General features: G+C 41.6%; 3 protein-coding genes across 3 annotated transcripts; 1 reads left to right on the forward strand and 2 right to left on the reverse strand.

Moving 5' to 3' along the window:
- Positions 1 to 2,220: 2,220 nt before the first annotated feature.
- On the reverse strand, positions 2,221 to 5,251 carry tmem119a (transmembrane protein 119a). The gene is made up of 2 exons (XM_088290693.1): positions 5,134 to 5,251; positions 2,221 to 3,018 (listed from the first exon to the last, which is right to left on the reverse strand). Exon 2 carries the CDS (start codon positions 2,965 to 2,967, stop codon positions 2,221 to 2,223), a length of 747 nt encoding a protein of 248 aa, XP_088146819.1. The 5' UTR covers positions 2,968 to 3,018; positions 5,134 to 5,251.
- Positions 5,252 to 10,200: 4,949 nt separating this feature from the next.
- On the reverse strand, positions 10,201 to 12,104 carry iscua (iron-sulfur cluster assembly enzyme a). Its single transcript, XM_088297492.1, has 5 exons — positions 11,939 to 12,104; positions 11,255 to 11,368; positions 11,066 to 11,176; positions 10,907 to 10,985; positions 10,201 to 10,613 (listed from the first exon to the last, which is right to left on the reverse strand). Exons 1-5 carry the CDS (start codon positions 12,026 to 12,028, stop codon positions 10,525 to 10,527), a joined length of 483 nt encoding a protein of 160 aa, XP_088153618.1. The 5' UTR covers positions 12,029 to 12,104; the 3' UTR covers positions 10,201 to 10,524.
- Positions 12,105 to 12,140: 36 nt separating this feature from the next.
- On the forward strand, positions 12,141 to 19,488 carry sart3 (spliceosome associated factor 3, U4/U6 recycling protein). The gene is made up of 19 exons (XM_088297465.1): positions 12,141 to 12,404; positions 13,349 to 13,475; positions 13,566 to 13,670; positions 13,753 to 13,937; positions 14,121 to 14,226; positions 14,575 to 14,699; positions 14,797 to 14,952; positions 15,199 to 15,337; positions 15,418 to 15,525; positions 15,618 to 15,695; positions 15,774 to 15,832; positions 16,006 to 16,115; positions 16,195 to 16,307; positions 16,380 to 16,456; positions 16,539 to 16,710; positions 17,597 to 18,048; positions 18,279 to 18,431; positions 18,509 to 18,693; positions 18,779 to 19,488. The coding sequence occupies exons 1-19, from the start codon at positions 12,207 to 12,209 to the stop codon at positions 18,939 to 18,941; spliced, it is 2,811 nt and encodes a 936-aa protein (XP_088153591.1). The 5' UTR covers positions 12,141 to 12,206; the 3' UTR covers positions 18,942 to 19,488.
- Positions 19,489 to 19,792: the final 304 nt, after the last annotated feature.

Raw genomic sequence — 19,792 nt, forward strand, 5'->3', positions numbered from 1 at the left:
TGTATACATGAGGCAGCACGGAAAAAAGAATGTTTACACAAAAAAAAAGTAACTTTTTGACAACAAGCATAAACATATTCATCTGGAGTATAATATATACGAATGTCTTTGGTTAAATTAATGTCACAAGTTGTATTCCATAAAGAGTTTGTGGGGAATAATAAGATTAATGCAAAAAAAATCATTAAAAAAAACAAGCAAATACATAGCAAACATGAAATGAAAGTGTCTATAAAGAAATAATTTGAATGTAATCAAGACAAAGTTCCATGGCAACTGTAGCACCCAAAAAAAATAAGTCAAGCTGAATTGTCTTGATTGCATATACAGCAGGACATTATGAGGAGATTCCTCTGTCTTGGCAGGCATGTGTTTAAACTTAATATTTTAGTATTTATATTAGGCAAACATATTACACAACATATCAGCACTTGGGATGCAAATTGTTGGATAAAATGTATACGGAGTGTATATATTATTATTTTACTTCATTATTTTTTTCTCAATACTGTGTAGTTAATGATACAGCATTGCAGAAAATGAGGACATCAACTATGTTGATAATAGAATCTTTTTGGGGATTTTTTATACATTATGTAATTGCTATATAAATTTACCATCCACAACATAAAATTTGCCTTTGTATCCAAAAGTCAGCATTTACAACCCTAATAATTCTCAGACTTTCTCGACACAGAAGAATGACAAATGCTAATTTTGGCGATATTGTAAAGGTATTTCTAAAATAATATAGACGTTTGATGCACTACATTAAACATTATAAAACTAGGTAATATTGATTACCAAAAGTTGTGGCCAGTAAGTGTGTTCGTCAATGCAGCACAATTCCCATTATAAGATATTTGACCATTTATTCAATAGCTTTGGTATCCATTTTAAAGTCTCTGCAAAGTGAAAATAAGTATGTATCAATAATTGGACAGGCCAAAGAAAAGTGTTGCTAACAACCCCTGCCGAATTTGAATGATTAAAACAATTTTAAAATAAAAAGCATGTAATAGAAGGCTTTATGCTACTTTGACATGCTACTTTCTTATACCTACACCTCAAGATAATATTTGAGCCATGAAAATGTATCCACTTAAAGCCTCCGGTGGCTGGAATATATCCCACGAGGTCGCCACAGGGCTTTCCACGTCACGAGGAGAGGCACTAGCCACCAGCTAGCTCGAAAGCGCAGCTCGCTAGCTCCTCACTGTGAAATTTAAGCACCAAGCAATTCTGTGGCATCCAAATACATTTTAAGGGTGAAGCCATAGCTAGCTAGCTAACTGCACATGCTAGAGGTGGAAATGGTCTGAGTAATACGAAATGGTGAAAAACAGTCCAACAATATTTCTCCTTAATTCAGAACTGCATAGTTCGAACATCTCATCACATTTTCAGCACTTATCTTCTATCATGTATAAAATATTTAGAAACAAATATCTGAATTCACTTTACAGGGTCTTTAAGGACCATGGCCCTGATTAGGGCATACAAGTAGAGCGACTGTCTCAAATTAGTAACATCCTTTCCGCTACTACCTTTAAAGCCATTTGAGCATTTATTCCAAATCTTTGATATCCACGTTAAAGTCGACGTACTGGTGTGCTCTTCAACCTCAATAGTAAAGACGTTTTAGCACACTAGCAGAACAACGAGTGAGCACAGACTGTCTTCTTTCCACTGCTGTATGTCATTTCTGTTCCATAATGCAGTGGTCCCCAGCCACTGGTCCGCGGACCACTTTGGACCGGGCCGCACAGGGAGGGGGGAAAAAACTTGCACTGCTCCCAGTTTATTTAGTATTCGAGGCTGAAAAATCTTTTGAAAAATGACCAGCTTCTCTCCATTACATCAGATTTTCGACGCATCTCAAGATGCTAATTGTCTAATTCAACCCACAATCTTGCAAAATGAGTGGCAAAAAGCCCTCAAACCTCCCCCAAAGATTGCCGGTCTGCAAAAGTTATGAACTTGTATGAACCGGTCCGCGGTGGAGAAAAGGTTGACCACTGCCCTGATCAGTCAACTTTGACATTTTCACAACTAAATTTGTGAGTCCAAACTGTGTAACTACATGTAATATGCATGCGTCTATAGGACTACAAGTGAAACACTACTAGATTTTATAATGTCGAATAAATGGTCAAACATCTTTCCATAATTCCCTGTTTGCCGTGTCAATGCGATGCAAGCAGCAGGTGTGAGTGCGCGTTAGTGGTGGGCCTTCTTCAGATGACAGGTACAAACAGGCTGACTGGAGGTGTGCTGAACCTCCTCCCTGCGCTTCGTCTGCTCTTTGTGTTTGGGCTCCTCTCTCCGCTTCTCCACTTCCTCCACGTCCCTGACCTTCCTCACCTCCGGGCGTGGTGACGATCTGACATCCCTGCCCATCTCTCCCACCAAAGCCTTGGAGGGCATGCGCAGGCTCTTGGGTGAGGCGCTGCTCTGCATTTGGACCCGCTTGACGTGATCCACAGCGTACGGCCTTTCCTGGAACTCGTTTGAAACTTTGTGTACGACGTTTTTTTCCACTGCTGACTTACTGGAAGGTTGAGGAGGGACCTTGTAGGCTTCCAGTTTGCGTTTCTGACTCATGGCAGAGGCGCAGCAGATAATAAAGACCATGACGATGAGAAGGGAGGTCACAACAATGATGATGAGGAGATTCTCCTCCAAGAAGTCCACCACTCTGGTAAGTACAAAGTCCTTCAGACGGATGATGGTAGTGGTGATGGTGTTGGTGAGCGTGGGGGTGTCGGAAGCGTCGGGAGCATGGGTAGCGGCGCTGACTTGAACGGGTGCACGTGTGGAGAAGTATTTCGGGAAGAGGAGCTCCAAGCCGTCATCACCGCTACCATCCATGGACACGTTGTAGAACATCGGAGCTCCCCGAGCCACGCCGCAGCACAGTGACAGCAAGGTCACGCAGGCCAAATGGATAACCAAGCGGGATGTCATCTTTCCTGCAACATCATCAAAACAATTAGGTACCGTTCAAGTTGTTAAACACTCTAAATTGCCTCCAGGTATGAGTGTGAGCGATGCTGGTTGTTCGTCTCTGTGTGCCCTGCGATTGGCTGGCAACCAGTTCAGGGTGCACCCCGCCTACTGCCTGAAGATTGCTGGGATAGGCTACAGCATGCACGCGACCCTTGTGAGGAGAAGCGGAACAGATAATGGATGGATGAACAAGCTGTTAAATCTAAGACGTTTTGGTGTCATTAAGCCCCAAAGTTACAAAGGCTGCACCAGCTCTTTCCAGGTTAGGACATCTAGCTCTCAACTGAGAGGTCCCTGGTTTAAATCTTGGCTCAAGCCCTCCTTCTGGACATCGGATGTTCTTCCTGAGCTTGTGTGGGGTCTCACCCAAAGTCAGCAGGGAAACACATCCCCAATGATGACATAAGGACAACCCTAAGTGCTATATTGAATCCTCCATCCTTTATTCTAATACCGATTCTCTTCATTTTGATCATGGGTTATCTGAACATCTACATGATCTCTGGTCACCCCACTATCACCCCCACATCAAGATTTTGCTAAATGTGAGTCTGTGGTGCAGATATTAGAAACATCTTACTGCTGTTTCCACAGTCACATAAACCTGAGGATGGCTTTGCAGCCATGCATTAAAAGTGACTATTAATCTAAGTGTTGACATTGTAGTTGGCATTAAACACAATTATTTGTTTCTCGCCTTTGAGAAGTCAGGAAGGGGGGAATGAATCCAGTACTATTGAAGTGACACAGTTCATCGCACAAATCTGTCCTTTCTTGCGTGGACACAGCTTGAAAGAGTAGCTAGCTAGCCCTTGGGTTGCTTTCAAGGTCAGGAATAAATTTTCACAAAAAGCAATGTGAAATTTTAAGATCATCATGCAACCCCTCAAACTATCTGATGCCTAGGTGGGTCCTGATCTTAAAACAAACAATCCAGTCTCCATCTGTAATCTTAACTACAAGTTTCCACCTTGATGCAGGTTTTCTTCTATTTCCCATCTTGCAGCAGATCTATTTTAGCAGGCAGCAGAGCCATTACTTATTTGGGGTGGAGACAGTCAGTTTGGTGCTGCAGGCCTTATAATTTGTACAGGAGGGAGAAGCCGCCCATCCACCACACTAAAGCCAGCAGGAAGTTCTAGTCCAGATTGTGCGCAGAGGCGTGGGACACCAGTGGCTGCGGCCTCTATACTTATACTGGGCACCAGCTGCTGTGGGCTGGTGCACACAGAGAGAAATATGTTGACTTGCTGAAAGAAAGAAAAAAAAAAATCCCATTGAAATATTATTGGCAATATTTCTACCTCGCGCTGATCACTGAAGTTCCGCAGAGAAAATATGAATATTGTCTGTGACTATTTAAAGTGTGGAACCTACAAGAGCGTGAGTGATGACGGGTTTTGGGCTAAAATGAAGGTGCAGCGCTTCTTGTTGACACAGCACAGCGAAAAGGGCCTCCCTGTGTGGTCACATAGACACACTCAGCCAGATGGTTGGCTGTTTAGCTATTGGAATTCTCTACCCCTCCAATCCCCGTAATTATGCCAAAATTACATTTCCTATATTATGCTGGTGGGTCTACAGTGCCACTAGTGAAAAACTTTACATACCGACTCCAATCATGCATATAGTCAAATAGATGCAAATGATTTGCATTGTGGGCATTTAGATACCTGTATACAGTAATTGGTTGTCAGTCACGTTGTAGGTCGTAGTAGGATTTAAAAGTTCACAAGGAGACAAAATTAAGAAAGACGGCTGACACTAGTATTTAGTCCTTAAATAAAGATGATTTTTGTTGCTGTTGAGGATGCCTTTAAAACAGTCATGTTTGGTAATGAAATATCAATGATAAAACGCATACCTAATACAGAAATATACCGTAAATATATCATACTGAACCAAGATACAATTTCCTATTGCAAATAAATCACAGGTGAATGTGTTTATGTAGTTACCAGGAACGCTAATTGCATCCATAGCATTAAAAGTGATTAAAGTGAACATAGAAACAAATTAGGTAACATAAAAAAAACAAAAGCACATTAAGAAGCACTGCACATATCCTGTCTATGTGATACCATCCAGGAGGAACTTGAAAAGAACCCAAATATGAGTCCATACTTACAGGTTATCCTGGTTGATGTTGTGAGCAGGATCACAGCGAGCTGAAGACAGAGTGGGGGGGGGAAACGAGGGCAACACGAAAGTGAAGGAAGAGAGGAGGAGAGTTTCCGAGCATTTCCCGTCCCTGTTATACTGAAACATTTTTTTTAAACCGCTCCCAGGAAAATGATGTCCATCCCTCTATTTTCAGCTTCTCCTCCCTCGTCCGTTACTGCTCGACTTCATGACATGTTTGAGATGCAAGGGCGCCATAAGAATGAAAAAAAGCTATGATAATTCTTAGGAACTTAACTCGAAAACAGCACTCTGATCCATTTGAAGTTGTCTGGCCAAAATGGGAACATTCTTTTGGGATCAAACCTGCTGCCTTAACACGTGTCGAAACATTCTACTCTGCATTTCTTTCTCAAGGTGTAATACAGGTAAAAATATGTCGTAAATAATATTTCTGCACATACTCAAGACAACAGCAACTTCAAGCAGAGCTTAGGCTTGCGTGCAATCAGACAGCATTGAGTAGTGATTGCTTCATAGGGACTGGTGAAACTCGCTAATAGTTGAGCTGATTATGCTTCAGCTTACATTGACCACGTTGCATTTGGTACATGTGGCCCATGTTTCAGTGTATTTCTGTCCACAGTGGGGCGACTCCCAAATCTCCAGTGTCTCTCTAATTACGTGCCCTTGATTACAGCCTGCCTCTGCAGAGCATACATGACCAGTACAGGGAGAAAGCAAGCCTCTCATCCCAAAACACGAGTACAGAGCCAGCATATAAATTGAAAGACTTTTAGAAAAGCACTTATCGCAACATTTGAAGAGTCTGTGTTTGGGGCATTTCTTACTTAATGCCTTGGTGGTAAGGGCTGATCAGGGAACAAAGTGGCAATTTAGTAAAACTTTCCACTTAAACACCTAAGTCACATAAGATTACATGTAACAATTATTACAGCAGAGTCACTTCTGAGTGCTGCATGAACGTATCACTTAAATCATGTATTACGATTAATTCCAGTAAATGTACAAACTGGGTAAGCTAATAGGTTGAATCAAATTTGATTTCAGAAAAGCAAATGTTGTATATTTTGTTATTGATGTGTGGGTCTGGCTCAGCTTCGCATGGTAGAATTGGTGATGGAAAAAACTTCTCCGACACAGTCATTTTGGTTAGAAAGAGATTTTATTCTCGTCACATGCTGATCTCAAAAGAAGTCTCCCCAAAAAGAAAAAGAGAAAGGGTTCCCCCTCTTTCCGGCCATCCCTTCTTATAGGGAATGGCCACACTGGTCATGAATATCTCATTTTACCTTGTTGCATATGCATTCTCATTCTACTAGTCTTCGATTTTGCCCCCAAAGCCTCTTACGGTGAGAGCAGATGTGGTTGCTCTTTGAAGTGGCCTTCTGGTGCCATCCTGACTGCTACTATCAACTCGAGTGCTCCAGACCTAGATACTGGTCAAGCCTTTGGTCCCCCTGGACAGTATCTCATTTACATTGGAATTTCAACACAAAGACTGGTCACTTCTTTAGTCTCCAATTCCCTCATAGTTTTTTTTAAGAGAATTACTAAAATGTTCCTAGTGGATATAAAAATACACTACACAAACATGAACATTTTATTGCAGTGACCTTTGAATTGTTGGGTTGATGTCTTCAAACTATTTGTAAATAATATAACGTGAAATCCTCACATACATACACATATCTATATATATGTATATATATGTATATATATATATATATATATATATATATATACCAATAAAAACTACAAACTGCTCATAATCAAGTGATGAAGCACAAGTGATGGATTTTCTTACATGTCGCTGTTTCCAAAACGGGCCGTTTTCCTGTAATAGTTGAAATGTAAATAATAGTTTTAAAAAAGGTGAAAATTGAGATTACTGTATACCCACTTTTCCAGGGAAAAATAAATTTCTGGAAAATGGTATTAATACCAGCCAAGTAAAAAAATAAAATGGATCTTTGACGTCTTTAGCCGTCAATGGTAGTAAATGAGTTAAACATATTTAATTCTTGGCTCATTAAGACAATTACATGTCATGCAACAAATCAAAAATCAATAAATGAAGAGGAATTTGAAAGCTGAGCCGTGAGTCAAGGGTCACGTCCCACCTTTTTTTTTTTTTTTTTGTCAATCGGGTGTTAAATAATTCGGGGAAAATGGAACTGCTTCGTTAGGCATCACCAGATGGCAGGGGTCAACCAGCTTGCTCTTGAGCACAGCTGGCAATTTGCATGACTCCCTCAAACACGAAGATGTGTCTTCCCCTTTGTTATTTGGACCTCTTCTTGTATTGCAGAGATCACCAGATAGAGCTCTCAACTGTTTTAAAAATCCACAATAGGTAACACAGCACCTCAAAGAAGTCTTTAAACTTTGATGAGTATCTGCCTACAATTTTCAACATTGAAAGGATCTTTAAAAGAGACCAGGAGGAAACAAGCCAATGATGAGGAGAGAATGGTAAGAGCAGGGCGTATCAGCACAGTAGCTCCTTGTATTGTTTGTTTTATACTCTTATAATTCTCTTGCAGTGATTTCATTATGTTGTCCAAATACAGAATCCTTCTGGTCTTCTGCATCAGTTCACTAGTCTGTACTGCAACATCTCTGTGTCCCATTGGCTGCGGCTGTCTTCGCCCGGGAGTTTTGGTTATGTGTGAGTCCTTGGGCCTGAAGTCGCTTCCTCATTCAGTCCCTCTCAACACTGCCGTCTTGTCAGTGGCGAAAAACCAACTCTGTAACGTGGACCACCTACTCCATCCCTTCACCGGGCTGCAGGAGCTCAGCCTCAGTCACAACTTGCTGGCCCGCTTCCCCCGAGGCCTCCCTCCCAGCCTGGAAGAACTCTTTCTACGACAGAACCGCATCACCTACATCACCTTCGGCACCCTGAGGCTACTGAGGAACCTCACTCGGTTGGATCTGAGAGACAACCGCATCCGTGCCATTCAGCCAGGAGCGCTTCAAAGTCTGATAAAGTTGCAGGTCCTCATGCTGAAGGGCAACAAATTGAGCGGCCTTTCCCCAAATCTGCCTGCTTCTTTAACCCACTTAGACCTGTCTGCTAATTGCATTTTGGCGCTGGGCCTGCCCTCTTTCTTCACCTTGCGCAGCATGCCTGTACTCAAAATCAGCAGCAACTGCTTACGTTCTTTTTTGGACAGCAACTTCAACAAGATACCACATCTCCATTCTGTGGACCTTATCAACAACCTGTGTGTGTGTGAGTGTGATATTTTGTATCTATACCGCCGGATGGTAAGCAGCAGGTCGAGGAGGACCAACACAGACATTGTATGGATTGATCCAGTCCATCGCGCTTTCTATCTGCTTCTAAACCTCACGATGGTGCCCATCTGTCCTGGTGTCCTCATGCCAGACGACAAGACACTTCAACTGGAGGCCATGACGGTGAATCCTGTGTCATCTGGGGTCCAAAGTTCACCGGAGAAAATTTTGGAAGGCTGGTTGGCACAGCAAATAGCAGAAGACACCTCTGCTGGCCATCTTCCTGAAAATAAAGCCACTGTGGAGACAGTCTCTATGACTTGGATTTTAGATGAACTCTTATCTTTGGGGATTTTGATTTATGAGGACTGTTTGACATTGAATACAGACCAAATCATGGTCCTTTCCCATTCAACCCCAAGACCTTATGAGGAAAAAAGGCACAATGAGACCACCGTTTACTCCTCTCCCAAGACGATTACAACCCATCCTGCAGCGACACCATCTTTGTTTTTCACCAAGAATGACACTACCTTGCGCACACCCAACCTCCTTCACTCAGTGCTCATTTGGCTGCTTACAGTCTTGTATTGCTCCTCCTCTTCATGCTGCTGTTGCTAAACAAAGTTCTGCAGCGCCAACAGTGGCACCTCTTGACGGAGATGCTTATGGATGACATCAGCACACTGATGGTATTATATCAAAACAAAATGCAGAGGGACTTAAGATTCACTTTAGTGCTTAAATATGTATGTTAGCCATCCAGCCGTTTTCAATACTGTTCACTCTCTCGATCAAAGTAAGAACTGGAACCTGTCTTTGTGAGTGGTGACCGAATCGCAGGTGACATACAGTAAAGACAAAGTAAGGATTCACACTCGAATTCTATCCGAAGGTCGATTTAGTCTTTAATGAACCTGACATGCATGTTTTGGGGAAGTGGGAGAAAAATCCAGAGTTGTTTTAACTTTCGGCTTGACTCACATGACGAGTTATTACTTAGCATTCAATTGATTAAAAAAAATTTCAACACACCACAGTGAATATGACAATTTTTTGGGTGATGTAAAAAAAATACCAAAATAATTCATTTAAAATCTTTATCCACCGTTTATGCGGCCAATACCAAATACTATGCAATTCGATAGGAAAAAAACGATTAAATAACTGGTGGTTAAATAATTAATAATTCCCAGTTATATTGGTGCAAACATAACTCATCTTGTCACCAAAAGAATACCATACCTGCAGTGAAGAAACAGGATGGCAGCATCATGCGTTAGGGTTGTTTTCCTTTAGCTTAAACTGGGGGGCCTTCCTCTAGGTAGAGAATTACGAACACTTCCAAATACCAGAAGGGTCAAATCCAGGTCCAGAAAGTAAAAACGTTGCCAGTTTGCATGCCATGGGTGCTTCTCCCAAACAGGCAGGATTTGTACTTTATGTATCTGGATTTGGCATCTTTCGGTGTTCGCACAAATTGAATCAGTGCCAGCTCCTATTTAACATAAGTTTGAACATAGTTAATGGTGAATAAAGCCACATCCTGAATTATCAGTGTGCACATTAGTGCAATTGTTATCTTGGTTTTAACTTCTCCTGAAAAAAAATTACATTGAGTTGTACACATTTACGGGTCACACTGATGGTGCCAGGTTTTTAAAATCTTTTTTTTTTTTTTAATCATAATACATGGGAAGGGTTATGGTTTCTGTACATTAACCTACACTTAACAGTTGGCTTTATTGCTATTGTTAATGGTGCATCAAAGTCAAGTGTTTTGTCGAACAAATGGAACACAGCTCATTTATTTTAAGATTGATCTTTAATTTCCAGTTTCAAAATCTCTGTCAATGTGAATACAACTGAACTACTCTGATATCATACTGTTTTTGTCTATATGGTACTTGGTATGAGATTGATGCTAAAAAAAAGTTACTATTGCAGCATCACAAATGTAAATGTTATTGAGCAATAAGCTTGTTATTTTATTAGCAGAAAAAAATTGAGGAATTTATCCATAAGACCCAGGGAAGAAAGGGTTCAACATCTCCTGTACAATCCTGCGACAACATACATGACACATCCCTGAGGTACACCAACCCATTATGGATACTTAATGATAAGATATTAACCGCTGGCCTTGACACTCTGCTCCTCCTTGGTCTGTTTTATTCTGTAGTCCGACAGGGCTGCTTTTATGGCGTCCTCTGCAAGCACTGAAACAGGAGAAGAGAATCGTGTACATATTTCTGACTGAGTCGAAACCGTCAATTTTTAACTATAGACAAATGCCCTTTGTAATGCATCTTCCTTCCTGGTTGTGACGAAGAAGATGATTCATTTGTTTTGAGGGACATTTGTAGTTAAATGTGATGGAATAATCTGGACAGAGCATGGCATGTTTTTGATGTCCCTGCACTGGGATATGCTTTCTGCCATATATATATTTGGTACAACTGTCATGCTGCATCAATTTCTGTTTTTAAATGTGCTCATATTGTATGCTTACTGGAACAATGAAGCTTGACAGGCGGAAGGCAGAGTTCTTTTGCAATGTCTGTGTTCTTGATTCTCAAAGCTTCATCGATCTGGAGAGAAAAAGATGAGAGCGACCACAATCAATACAAGTATGAGTTTTGCAGAAATGTTTAATTCTTTGCAAACTTACCGACTTCCCTTTCACCCACTCAGTTGCCAAAGAGCTGGAAGCAATGGCTGATCCACATCCAAATGTCTTAAATTTGGCATCCACAATCTTACCATTTTCATCCACTTCAACCTAGAGAGTAAAAATAAAGCAGTTGATCTGCTTGACAAACAGCGGCAGTTATATCAGGTTTTTGACCACTACACTTACCTGAAGTTTCATGACGTCACCACAGGCTGGAGCGCCCACTAAACCAGTTCCCACATTCTTGGCGTTTTTATCCAAAGAGCCCACATTTCTTGGGTTTTCATAGTGGTCTACAACCTTTAGAATGATATAAAAACGTGCTTACCACACACAGTTGGGAATCATTATAATACAAAGAGACGTAAATTGGTTTCGCCATGTTTGAAGAACTGCCAGAGCATTTATTCAAGATCTAGAATATCCAGGTCCATGGACTCGTATGCTTTTTGTCCTCACTTAGAAACAAGTCAGAGTACCAGTAGAATATTATTGTAACGTGTTTTTTTTTAATACTCCAAGCCACGTTTGGCCTTGTAACGCGTAAACAAACCCTGCAAGTAAACAACTGTACTGTACTAGTAACACTATTAGGCCTAACTTATAGGCATGTGCCACGCACTAAGTCTTCTGGAATCGACTAGTGACAAAAAGCCAGTGTAAACGTGTAGTTGTAGTGCGCTAAATGGACTTACTGGTGAGAAGAAAGACACACTAGGACATTGACTTGAATCTGGCAATCAAGGATATCGATTACATGCTAAAACGGTTACTGATCCAAACAACCACGCACACAAGCAAACGACATAACAAATGCGAGATCTTTGTTGCAACAATTGAAAAATACGTCAAAACGATCCATTAGATTACCTTCTTGTGATATGAGCAGAGAATATTTAGCTCCGGACGGAGAAACCTTGCGTTCAAAAACAACGAAGACTTTCGTAAGGCCATCGCCATGTTCAGAAGCCGATGAGTTCCGGAAATGCACGAGTAAACACGAGCCGCAATGGTTTGTTTATAAGCACTGTGGTCGGTGGACAAAGGGACGTAGCGCCCACAAGCGGCTCTCGTTTGATATTACAGCTCGGGTCTGGGGGCTGTTTTGTCTCGTTACCAGGCAGACAGCCTTTCCAATATGGCAGCAGCGAGCAACGCAGAGCCTACGCATTTGCAAGATATAGAAGAGGACGACGCAGAGATGGACGATAGGGAAATGGACTCGGAGAGCGATGGCGAAGAGGGCATGGGAGTGGACAACTCGGAGGACGAGGAGGACGAGACGTCAGAAGACGAGAAGGAAAATGAAGCCGAAATCCAACGCCTAGAAGAACAGGTAACTCTTTGAGGTTAGCCGAGTAGCTAAACGCGAATGAATGAGTGCGAAACAAGTCGGTGACAACTTAACGAGTGAAAGCTTGCTATGCTATTTGTGTCCACGGTGCATTACAACAAACAATTGTCGGTTTAAGTTGTCGAAATCGGTTTTATTCGCTACGTTATTGACATGATGCTAGCTGGTCGTGACTACACGCGCCGCGCGTGTTGCTTTGCGACGTCACAGTTTCAGGATGAAAGCCGAACAAGTCATCAGTGCACAAAAAAGTAATACAATACGAACGTAATGTACAATCGTCACGTGTTGCTAAATGCACAATTTAGTTTATGGATTATATAAATATGTTCTTCAGTATTTGCTGCACAAATGTGGCAATTTTCTCATTTGTTATTCTTCAAAATTATTTTTCCAAATTCATTTAGTTAGTTTCTTGCGTACTAGGTATTAAATACAGTAGTAACATTAAAAAAAAGCAAAATAAACACATTAACACACTCTTTTATTAAATGTTTGATACTTAATAAATTGCGTTTTCACTCACTTCCCATCTTGTAGGCCTGTGCTTCTCTGATGTGGTTCTCTGTGCTGCGTGCAAACACAAATTATACATCATAGTGTGAATGAATTTCCCCTTGAGGGATGACTATATATAAAACGAAGTATAGATGTTTTTGTTTACCCCCTTTTATGTTTGCATGACGTGGCCCTTGAGCAGTAAGTTTGCCCCAAAACAGTATATCATTCATTCAATAAATCAAAAAACACAATATTTGACGGTAACTGAGCGCGCCTCATTATGCTACATTTTCGTTCATAAATGTTGAGTCGTAACGTATGTCTACTGTTGTAGGCTAAGTGACCCCTGTAGATAAGTTGGACATGAAAGAAAGATGAGTTCAATTGTAACTGTCTCATCATATGCACTGAATTGTGATTTCTAGCTATCAATCAATGCCTTTGACTACAACTGTCACGTTGACCTCATCAAACTACTGAAGCATGAGGGCGATCTGCTCCGTCTGCGAAAGGCAAGGCAGAAAATGAGTGAACTTTTTCCTCTCACGGAAGGTTGGTGTATACCTACTGCAGGTCCAGATTCAGAACAGCAAGTTTAAATGTATGAATTGTTTACCCGACGTATTCTGTGTAACCTCACAGAGATCTGGCTAGACTGGCTGAAGGATGAGATTCGCCTGACTGAAGAAGAGCCAAACCGAGAAAAAGTTAATGAGCTTTTTGAGAAGGCTATAAAAGACTACATTTGTGAGTGCATACTGACAAAACAAAGATTGGACACCTAGCTGTAATACAATCCTGAGAGTATGTGTCTTCTTTCTACATTCAGGCCCAGATATCTGGCTGGAATATACCCAGTATTCTATTGGGGGCATGGGCTCACCAGGCGGCATTGAACGGGTGAGATCCGTTTTCGAGAGAGCTATCACAGCTGTTGGGCTTCACATGACCAAGGGACAAACGGTGTGGGAGGCATACAGAGAATTTGAGAATGCCATTCTGGCCACAGTACAGGTCAGTATTGTTTTCATTGGCAACATTTGAACTAATGTCTGATGCCGCCGTCCCCCAGTCAAGGCTCGTACTATCTCGCCTTGCCTCATAACTGTGACATTTGTCTTTGCTGATGTATTTGGGTGTGCTCACTTTCCTTGCTGTCATTGTGTTGTTCATCCTCTCGATTGTCTTTCCTTTTAGCCACCTCCTGGCAAGATTCCCAGCCACGACGAGCAAGAGCTGTTGAATAAGCAGCTTCAGCGCATCCATACACTGTTTCGCCGCCAGCTGGCCATCCCCTTAATGGGTAAGGATGTCCTACTCTTGCTCCAGATGAGCAGCTGGACAATGAGCGGCAGTCTGGCTTGTGTTGGCTGGACCTGAAGAAATGTACATGACTCATGTTGAGAAAAACATTTGTTGAACAAAAACTGTCACAATCAGCTTTGAATAGTGAATAAAAGCAATCAAGTCAACGCCCCCCCCTCCCAAAAAAAAAAACAATTTTTTTTTTCAGTTACTCATTAGTTTTGAAAAGCCTTTTTAATAAATGTAGACATAACTGAAAACATTTCTGTGTTATCTTGACAATTATGTGATTATATGTGATTTATGTAAATTTTATTTATTTTAATTGAATTCTTTTTCCCGTAAGACATGGAGGCAACATTTGCAGAGTATGAAGAATGGTCTGACCAAGGGCCACCTGAGGAAATTATGCATCAGTACAAAACTGCTATGCAGCTGAGGGAGAAGTACAAGACTTATGAAGAGTCACTGGTAAGCAACCACCAATGAGAATTTAGACTTGATTTACCTGCTGGGTCACATGACAGTGAAGGCCTTTCTCTTGATTTATTTGGTTGTCCTGTTGCAGCTGGTGGCAGAGACGCCTAAACTGGCCGAATATCAGGCCTACATTGACTTTGAAATGAAGGAAGGGGACCCGACCCGCATCCAGATGACCTTTGAGCGGACTCTGGTCGAGAATTGCCTGGTACCGGACATGTGGACCAAATACACTACATATCTCGTGAGTATTGACTCGCATTAGGGCTCTCAGTGTTTGAGAATTAGCGACTCCTCTGATTACTTTAGTTTCAGTCAAATAGTTTTGTAACATTGTGGAATTTTATGTTGGTGGACTACGAAGCCATTGGTTAGAACAATATTATAACGGAAGATAATGGCAGTATTGACCTGGGTGTGATGTACTTAATAAAAAAAAAAAATCATCACGCCCACATTACAGTGGCCTTGTTTTCTTTGGCCTGTCTAGGATCGTCAACTGAAAATCAAAGATCTGGTTCTCTCCACTCATGATCGTGCTGTCAGAAACTGCCCGTGGACTATGGTTCTTTGGAAGAGCTATTTGCAAGCTGTCGAGAGGCACGGGGGCACTCATCAAACTGTTTCAGGCAAACATTTGGACTAATTGACGCACATTTTACATGTCTGTGAGAATGATAACTGAAGGAGATCCTGTTGTTTTCCACAGATTTGTTTGAAAAGGCTCTGAATGCTGGGTTCATTCAAGCTACGGATTATGTGGAGATTTGGCAAGTTTATCTCGACTACCTAAGGAGACGTGTGGATTTCAGACAAGGTGAGAACAGCACCAGATAAAATCCGTAGTTGTCTGTGTTTTTGGAAATGTTTATGCATCGCCCCTCTGCTGGCGACCTCCTCATGTCACAGAGTCAAGTAAAGAATTGGAGGAGTTACGAGGATCCTTCACTCGCTGTCTGGACTACATGGAACAAGATGTTGAAGAAAGTAGGCGAAAACTCATTCACAATGTTCTGTTGCAGTTTAATGTGAATATCCACCTGACACATTGTGTCTTGCCACTAGGATTTGGAGAAAGTGGAGACCCTTCCTGCAACATAATGCAAATCTGGGCGAGAATAGAGGTACGTTATGTTACTATGAAAACTGTTTGGAAGGGATGGTCCTTTTTCGTTTCAGTCTGCATCAGGTTTTTAGAAATATGGTAACAACCGTGTGCATGTGAAGCCCTTGTGTCTCTCTTCTTCTCAAGGTCTGTGTAAACATTTGACGTGTCTCTTTTTTGTCGTTTTCACAGGCCCTGCATTGTAAAAACATGCAAAAAGCCAGAGAACTGTGGGACAGCATCATGACAAAAGGGAATGCCAAATATGCCAACATGTGGCTGGAATATTATAATCTCGAAAGGTTTGTCAGCGCATGTCATATTGAAAGTTGAAAATATCAAGCAAACTTTACAGCATGGTCCGGTGTACTTTCTCTCCAGAGCTTATGGAGATTCGGTCCATTGTCGAAAAGCGCTGCACAGAGCAGTCCAGTGCACGTCTGACTACCCAGAACACGTGTGTGAGGTCCTGCTTACCTTTGAGAGAGTGGAAGGTGAGCTCCCCCACATATGACGGACTAATATGGCATTTTGGGGAGATCTTCATGACATATCCACTCATCCAGGCTCTTTGGAGGACTGGGATGTGGCAGTCCGGAAAACCGAGACTCGTCTGAACAGAGTGAATGAGCAACGGGCAAAGGTTAGAAGCTGAGAGCAGCAATTGTCTTTTAGAAGCTTTTGACTCTCATGAGTATCAAATGGCTGTTTTTTTTTTTTTGAAGGTGGCAGAGAAAGAAGCCCTCCAGCCTCTACAAGAGGAGAAACAATTAGAGCAGAGGCGGAAGTCCAAGGCAGACAAAAGGATTCAGAAGAAAGTTCAGAAGGGGGGTCGCTTTGGGGAGAAGCGGAAAGCAGAGCACAAGCTGGATCAGGATGAGTGGACTGACCATGCAGGTAAATTTGCTACAGAACGAAATATCATCCACAGAGATTGAGAGGTTTTCCTCCGAAAATAACATGATACACAACTTATTCTATAAACCAACTGTGATTGGCTGGTAACCAATCCAGAGTATACCCCGACAACATAACATCAATGAACCATGACCCTAAAGGCCTTTTCACACTGCACTTGGTTTGCGTGGTGCATGCTTGGATGACAGTATCCCGGTGCAAGTTTGTCCGGTTTAGAAAGTGGAACTAACAGAGTCGTCTGAAATCACTTCGCCAGCCCCTCCCCCATGGGTACTCTCAAATGAAACATTTTTACAATGGCATTGTGTGCCTACTTCGAGTCCTTGTGACTCATACACAATTAATGGGCTTGCCCACATTGCTGAGTGCAGTGTGAAAAGGCCTCCAAGGAGGACAAGCAGTATAGAAAATGGATTGATGCTATGAAACAATAATAAAATGAATTAGTTGCATTAAGTTGGTTGCATAAGGCAAAAACTGATACTTTTATTCAAGTGTCTTAGAATTCAGTTGTTTTCAAAGGGAGTCCATGGTACTCGTTGACTTGACAATATTCCTTGCAAAAGCCCTCCAAATGTGGCAGATTGCGAGGATATCTCCTGCTCACCACAACCGAACATACGATCCACCTACTGCCAGGTGAATCAAGGTTGGCTATTCCAAAACGTTCACATTTTCCTCCTGTCACGCTACTTTGATAGAGCACAATACAGGCGTTTGAGCTTCAGGTTATTGAGAGGTAACAAAATGATTTTTTTCCAAATACAACTTTTTAGCAGACTTCTGAAGGCTTTTAGTCATTACTGATTCGTCAATGTGAATGAATTGTTATTTTTAGAACCCATGTCTTCTCTGTTCTTGACAGAACACGCTCCTAAGCGACACAAAGGAAATGGTGAGCAAAGCAGAGAGAAGCAGATAGAGACTCTTGAGATTGACTTTGGTGAGGAGGATCCTCCTGGCTATAAAGGTACAACAAGGCCTGGATACAACAAAGCCCAGCAGGCCAGTGCCCAGAATCAAAGTGAGGAAAAAAAGGAGCTTCGGAACGATGACAACAGTGTGTTTGTTAGCAACCTGTCGTACACCCTGGAGGAGCCCGAGGCCAGACTGAGGACATTCTTTGAGACATGTGGAACCGTCAAACAGATACGCCTCATCTCCACAAATAAAGGAACCTTTAAAGGTTATGGCTATGTGCAGTTTGAAAGCTCTGAGTCCGTTTTTGAAGCCCTGAAACTCGATAGACGGGAAATGGAGGGCAGGCCAATGTTTGTGTCACCGTGTGTAGACAAGAACAAGAACCCGGACTTCAAGGTAATTGCAAATTATTATTATTTTTAAATATTTATTTTTATTATTAAATCCCGGTTTATTGTTCTAGACCGACCACATAAAATAAATGTAAAATTTCCTATATACTATAAAAACACAAATGATGGCCTAAAAATCTGCAATGTATTGTAGCAGGGGAACATTGTATTGTATGCAAAAGTTGTCCTTTCTTTAGTGTAGGTGTTGTACAACTAACTACTTCACCTCTGCAGGTGTTCAAGTATAACACATCGATGGAAAAACACAAAATCTTCATCTCTGGGCTGCCATTTTCCTGCACCAAGGAGCAATTGGAAGAAATATGCAAGAATCACGGCACCATTAAGGAAGTTCGTATTGTTACATTCCGTTCAGGAAAGCCCAAGGTGAGACATTAGTTGCTATACATTGACCAAGAGAGTGATGAGGACACAGCTGACTTTCTGATTGTGGGCTTGTGCAGGGTTTGGCTTATGTTGAGTTTGCAGATGACTCTCAGGCTTCTCAGGCAGTGTTGAAAATGGACGGCATGTATGTGGAGGGGAACAGGATCTCTGTTGCTATCAGCAACCCTACTCGCCGCTATGCCTCCAAACCTGGTCCCAGTCAGCCCGCCACAAACCTGACTCCTCACCAGGTCCACGGCGCGTAAGTTTACCATGGGCCTCATAAATCCTCTCACTGAGTGCTTACAGCTTTGCTTAATTTTGTCATTATGCATTTTTTTCCTCAGGAGAGGACGAGGACGCACACAGTTGTCATTGCTCCCTCGCTCTCTGAATCGCCAAAGTGGCCCAGCAAGCAAAGTGGAGAATGGGACCTCATCTGAGGACGGTGCCGGAGATGCGAAGCCTTTGTCCAATGCAGACTTTGCTAAGATGCTTCTGAAGAAGTGAAAGGATGCTTGCGATTTTCATGCGGAAAGCCACCATGTGATCCTTTCAAAATTCCTCGTGTATGACGTTGACTTTCTCTAAATGTCAGCCTTCTCGTTGTTGTTCCTGCGAGATTGCCTTAACTGCAGAGTTGCTGCCCACCACCAGCCCCTTTCAACCAAGAACACCTTTGACCCTTGTCATTTTTACTTTTCCTTCCTATTTCTGACTGTGATTAAATGTTGCCGTCAGGTTTTATTCAGTAATTGTATAATATCCATCCATCCATCTCAATGGGACACTGGCTAAACAATGTGTTACACATTAGAATAGTGTGTACATACAAAATATAGATACATACCTATCAGCTGTGTATTAACAGAATTGTGCAAAAATAAAATTTAAGACTCTGACACCCATTCTAACAGTTAAATGATAAACGGTCCAACAATCTCTTTTAACATGAACTTGAATTTAAACTTGTGATGCCCTTATTTTAGGCAAATTTTTGTTCAACTTTAATATGTCAGAATTTAAGAGTCAGAATAAATTAACTGGTTGTGGCTGATTTTCTTTAAGCACTCACATTTAATTTCTATCTATGCACTTTGGCCAGTGTTGTTCAGTTACAATACATTTTGTCTTAGAACGCCGCGCATATATAAAGTCTCCAAATGACAATTTGTAACATTCTCCAGATTGAATACAAACTATATAAAGTGCTCACCACAGTGGCCTAAAGTTGTATTCGATACACATTGTTATATTGTGTGAATGTTTTATATACAGTAAATACAATGTAGTGTTTGAGTTCATAGAATATTTTAACGGCTAGTTTATGGTTTGAAGTAATTCAGCCTTTGTTTTGAAGG

This window comes from Idiotropiscis lumnitzeri, chromosome 1, assembly GCF_059441095.1.
Source record: "Idiotropiscis lumnitzeri isolate Australia: NSW breed Sydney's pygmy pipehorse chromosome 1, RoL_Ilum_1.0, whole genome shotgun sequence".
NCBI classification, from domain to species: Eukaryota; Metazoa; Chordata; class Actinopteri; order Syngnathiformes; family Syngnathidae; genus Idiotropiscis; species Idiotropiscis lumnitzeri.